A 6,092-nucleotide genomic window follows, 5' to 3' on the forward strand; every position below is an offset into this window, starting at 1 on the left:
GATACTACAAAACCATTAATGTGTGACCATATACCACAAACCATTTGTGTAATTTACACTACAAAAGAACTTACCATTGCATTATACTACCACTGGAACCTATAGAAACAAGTTAGGGAGCCTAGCCTAGCAGTTAATATGCCTGCCTCCCATATTGGAGAGTACCTGGAATCAATTCCTACCTCAAGCTCTTGACTCCAGATTCCTGCTAATGCAAATGCTGGGAAAGAAAGCATAATGACTCAAGTAATTGGTTTCCTGCAACCTGTAAGGGAGAACTGGATTGTATTCTTGACTTTACTTCTGGCCCAACCCCAGTCAGTCTGGACATTTGGTGGAATGAACCAGTGGATGGAAGCTTGCTCTCTCCTTCTCTCTCTATTTCTTCCTGTCTCTCAAATAAATAAATAATAAATTTTAAACAAATTTTTAAAAGTTAAAAATCATACTGAATTATTCACCTAGCATTTGTATAATATGTTGATTTTTTTAAGATTTATGTATTTATTTGAAAGTCAGAGTTACAAAGAGAGAGAAGGAAAGGCAGAGAGAGAGAGAGAGAGAGAGAGAGAGAGAGAAAGTCTTCCATCTGCTGTTTCACTTCTCAAATGGCCTCAAAGGCTGAAGCTGTGCTGATTCAAAACCAGGAGCCAGGAGCTTCTTCCGGGCCTCCCACATGGATGCAGGAGCTCAAGGACTTGGGCCATCTTCCACTGCTTTCCCAGATCTTAAGCAGAGAGCTGGATCAGAAGTGGAGCAGCCAGGACTTGAACCAGCACCCATATGGGATGCCGGCACTGCAGGTGGCGGCTTTACCCGCTAATGCCACAGCGCCGGCCCCATAATATGTTGATCTTTAAGGTTAATGTACTGTGAAAAATATATTTGAACCAAATGTTACTATAACCAAATGTTAGAATTTTATTCCAAGAATATCCTCATATTTACCTTAACAATTTTTATAACCTTCATTTTCTTCAAATTTCTGTATTTTCTTTTTAAAACATCTTTCTGGAATTATTTAAACAGAGTATTATTTTAACCAATTTTGGATGTGCAGCAAAATTGAGTAGTATGGACAGATTCCCTTAAATCTTTCCCCCCAATACATACATAGCCTTCCCTGTTGACAACATCCCCCACCCAGAGTCATGCACTTATTCCGTTTATACACATTTATAGCATGCACTATGATAATTGTATCCATGCATACAGTATGTAATGATCACTTTTAAAATGTTTAAAATGTCATGAATCAAACTGACACATCTTGATCCAAGTGAAAATTCACAGACTTACATGATAGTAGTAACTATTTGTGCAATAAAGCCTTTGGAAAAATAACTTTGGGGGAAAAAATCCCAGAAATCCGCATTTATTTAATTTTAACATAAACACATGATTTCCATGTTTCCTTAGACTATAAATTATTGTAATTTAAAAGGGGGAGGAGGCACTGATTTCCTGCTACTTTTGGAAAAAAATACAATCCTTAGCACTACCTAAAATATTTACTCTAAATTTAATTAAACTAATAATGTGTTTTCTGAAAACACATTGATAAGAAAACTTTTCAGAGATGTAATAGGTTTAGGACTAAATATGAAATATTTTTTGACAACCTAACCAGTTGAAAAATTTTTATATTATTTTTGCATGTATTTGTAGTACTTCAGAATTAGCTTGAAATAAATGATCTCAGGAATTAATTTAGGAAATAATCAGAGCTGTATAAGCTGAAAACAATAATACTGTGATGCTGTATGTCCTTGTTTATTTCCCTGTCATGTAATTAATGGATTAAAATTTATTCAAATAAATTCTGGTAAAAGAATTTAAAAAGATTTTGAGATAGGTGATGAAATATTAGTTTTAGAAATACTGTTTTAGATTCATATGTATTTCAGAAGTTAAACATGGAGCTAGTTAGGTTAAGACATTTGAATTGAGAGTAGAAATGTTAAATTGGTCATAAGTTATTTGGGGTAATGTTATCTTCATATAAACATTTAGTTTAGGCATCACTGTTTTACATAGAATCTCTCTTGTATCCTGCCCTGACAAAATTTATACCTTTTTCCGAGGTATCAGATACACACGGGACTTCAACATTCTATCATAAGACCTACCCAACCCAACTGTTTACCTCTGGACAACGCAACCCTACCTCAGAAGCTGAAGGAGGTTGGATATTCCACACATATGGTTGGGAAATGGCACTTGGGTTTTTATAGAAAAGAATGCATGCCCACTAAGAGAGGATTTGATACCTTTTTTGGTTCCCTCTTGGGAAGTGGTGACTACTATACACACTACAAATGTGACAGTCCTGGGATGTGTGGCTATGACTTGTATGAAAATGACAGTGCTGCCTGGGACCATGATAATGGTATATATTCCACACAGATGTACACTCAGAGAGTACAGCAAATTTTAGCTTCCCATAACCCCACAAAGCCTATCTTTTTATATATTGCCTACCAAGCCGTTCACTCACCGTTGCAAGCACCAGGCAGGTATTTTGAACACTACCGATCCATTATTAACATAAATAGGAGGAGGTATGCTGCCATGCTTTCCTGCTTGGATGAAGCAGTCAATAACGTGACCCTGGCCCTGAAGACCTATGGTTTCTATAACAACAGCATTCTCATTTACTCTTCAGATAATGGTGGCCAGCCCACGGCAGGAGGAAGTAACTGGCCTCTCAGAGGAAGCAAAGGAACATACTGGGAAGGGGGGATTCGGGCTGTTGGCTTTGTGCATAGCCCACTTCTGAAAAACAAGGGAACAGTATGTAAGGAGCTTGTGCACATCACTGACTGGTACCCCACTCTGATTTCCCTGGCTGAAGGACAGATTGATGAGGACATACAACTGGATGGTTATGATATCTGGGAGACCATAAGTGAAGGCCTTCGCTCACCCCGAGTGGATATTTTGCACAACATTGACCCCATTTACACCAAGGCCAAAAATGGCTCCTGGGCAGCAGGCTATGGGATCTGGAACACTGCAATACAGTCAGCCATCAGGGTGCAGCACTGGAAACTGCTAACGGGAAATCCTGGCTACAGTGACTGGGTTCCTCCTCAATCTTTTAGCAACCTGGGGCCAAACCGGTGGCACAATGAACGGATCACGTTGTCAACTGGCAAAAGCATATGGCTTTTCAACATCACAGCTGACCCCTATGAGAGAGTGGACCTATCTAGCAGGTATCCTGGAATTGTCAAGCAACTCCTCCGGAGGCTCTCACAGTTCAACAAAACAGCTGTGCCTGTCAGGTACCCACCCAAAGACCCCAGAAGTAACCCTCGGCTCAATGGAGGAGTCTGGGGACCATGGTATAAAGAGGAAAACAAGAAAAAAAAGCCAGGCCGTAATAAAGGCACGAAAAAGCAAAAGAAAAGCAAGGCAAAGAAGAAGAAACAGCAGAAAGCAGGTGCATCTCTGAATTGCCATTCAGCTGTTACTCATGGATGACACATTGTTCCTGTTTGGTCCAGTAAGTTCTTAGACTTTCAGCTGTTTCCCAGGTCAAGCAAGGTTCCCCAGCAAGGTTGGCTCCATAATAGCACCGCCATAAACATCGGGCTTGTTTTCATGTTGTTCCACCTGACCACCATATGGTGAGCTGCTCTGCCCTGTGCCAAAGGCGCTACTCCTGCAAAGTCACACTTAAAGCAGAATGGACATGCTCATTTCTTCTGTTCTCCTATTAAAAGTGGTCAGTCATGATGAGTTCAGCTGCTGTGCGTCAGCCAATTGACCCACACTATGCTTTAAATTATGAAAGGGGACTGTAACTTGCAATCGATGCATACTAATGGGATGGAAATTACAGGGTAGCACAATTATAAAAACTATCTTTGATAAAGTGCAGTCAATGATTGTGTCACCACAAAGAACTTGAAAAAACTTATTAATAGATTCCTGTATCTATCATCTGTATGACACTTGGGCTTTCTATACAATTCTCTTTATCATTTCCTTTCCTGTGAAAATAAGATGTTTTTTCACATGTGAACAGCTTGTGCCTCATTTTATCATGCATGAAAGAGTGGCAAATACGAATGTCTGAGAATACAACCAAAAATGAATGTAACTGTTTTCTAAACACTTTAATAGAATAACATTTCATTGTAAAGTCCCTAATTTATTTTTACAGAAAACAATATTTTGTTTTCATTAGAAGTTATGCAAATAACTTTTAAATTATTTAATTTTACTCTCTACACATCTGTAGAAGAATTTTATTCCATTTCTTGAAAGATTACCAAGCACTGTAATACTATAAATGACTGTAACACCATGTGAATTCATAGACTATACAAGGAACATTATTCAGAGAAAGAATTATAATCTTCATTTTTCAACGATTATTTTGAATGTAATAAGATGAATATATTCCTTAAGCATTACATAGAAATTCAGTTTTTGCAGAGTTGAGACAAGTTTATTGTTTCTATCATAAACTACTTATGTATCTTAATTATTAAAATGATTTATTTTATGGCACTAGCAAATTTAGTGTGGTTTTTCTGATCTATCATCTAGTGAAAATTATATTTGATCTTAACAAACAAAAATTTTTACAAATGGGCAACTGAAGGTATGGTTTCTTAACAACCATACTCATATAATATGGATTTTCCAAGTAAATTTGTTTTCACCTAGCTAGTACATGGAAAAAGATGCTCATTGATTAATAAATAACATTTATAATGGCCTGCTTTTACACAAAGTGGGTACTGAGGGACAACAGAGAAATTGAAGGTATGGATCCTGCCTGGCATAAAAATCTAGTTTGGGGTGTGGACATTTTGTGTAATAGGATTGAGATGTCACTGGGGACACCCACATCCCATGCTGTGTCAGAGTGCCTGATTTGAATCCTGGCTTTACTTCCAATTCCAGTTTCATGCTAATGCACACCATGGAAGGCAACAGGCAATGACTCAAGTGTTTGAATCTGTGCCACTCACATCGAAGACCAGGAATGAATTCCTGGTTACCAGCTTCTGCCTGGCCCAGCCCCAGAAATTGTAGACATTTGGGGAGTGAACCTATGCAGCAGATGGGAGATCTCTCACTCTGACTTTCAAATAAAAATAAATAAACCTTTTTCTTAAATCTAGTTTGTAACTCACATTTACATCATCATGAGGAATATACAAGGAGTGTTATCTATAATGAAGTTATCATGGGTCATCCATGAGCATAGATTGATGAGGTTCCTATAGGCCCTGGCATCTTGTTGAAACATCTTCTAATGCAAATAACCTCTAAGCCTCATAGTTTATACTTGAAAAGTCATAGATAGCCAGAGCTATGATCTGTGGAGTGACAACTATGATAAGGAAATGTGCTTGATGATATAAGCAGCATACCATTGAACTTGTGTATATTAGAATTCAAAGAACTGCCCCTCAGGGTTTCTAGAAATTTGTAAAAGAATCTGTAAGCTAGTACTGAAATTAACTAAAATGTACAAATAATTAAAGTTTTTAATATTTCTAGGATATAGAGTGTATATATAATATGTACTACAGTATATATGTCAATATATATATCATGAACTATTTATTATAGTCTAATATATTTACTATAATATCATATTATATAGTATGCAATTATATATTATATATACTACAGCATATATAGAGTAATATTTACTGGAGTTTCTGTTTTGCCCACTATATTTTTTAAAAGAGTCTTAAAAATCAGAAGAATATTTTCAGTGTTTTCCTATCTTGATAAAACAAAGTTATAAAATAATTACATGACTTACATTAGATGGTAACATAATTGTGAAAAAAAAAATCTGATGATTTTTACACTACAAAATAATTCTGGAAGAAAAATAAGTTTGAGAAATGCCAGGTTAACTTTAAAGGAGTCACTTTATTTAATCTTTATTGGTATTGTAACTATCTGTAGAAAAGTTTTATAATTTCCTATTTATTTCACCATAAAACACTGTAGTACATTGAGCAGGAGTAGAATTCTGAGGAATAGATTTTGAAAATTGCTGGTATAAACATAAAATCTTCCAGAAATTCCTAGCAAAACTGAAAAGATAGGGAAAG

The 6,092-nt window shown here is 36.5% G+C and overlaps 1 protein-coding gene across 1 annotated transcript in view; it reads left to right on the forward strand.

Moving 5' to 3' along the window:
* The window catches only part of ARSJ (arylsulfatase family member J), a 102,524-nt gene extending 98,055 nt beyond the window's left edge, over nt 1-4,469 (forward strand). Inside the window, exon 2 of the mRNA XM_062199703.1 lies at nt 2,085-4,469. Coding sequence (XP_062055687.1) covers nt 2,085-3,486 — 1,402 coding nt within the window. The 3' untranslated portion in view covers nt 3,487-4,469. The remainder of the gene's footprint in view (nt 1-2,084) is intronic.
* The last annotated feature ends 1,623 nt before the right edge of the window (nt 4,470-6,092 follow it).

The sequence above is a fragment of the Lepus europaeus genome, chromosome 8 (genome assembly GCF_033115175.1).
Source record: "Lepus europaeus isolate LE1 chromosome 8, mLepTim1.pri, whole genome shotgun sequence".
Taxonomy (NCBI): domain Eukaryota; kingdom Metazoa; phylum Chordata; class Mammalia; order Lagomorpha; family Leporidae; genus Lepus; species Lepus europaeus.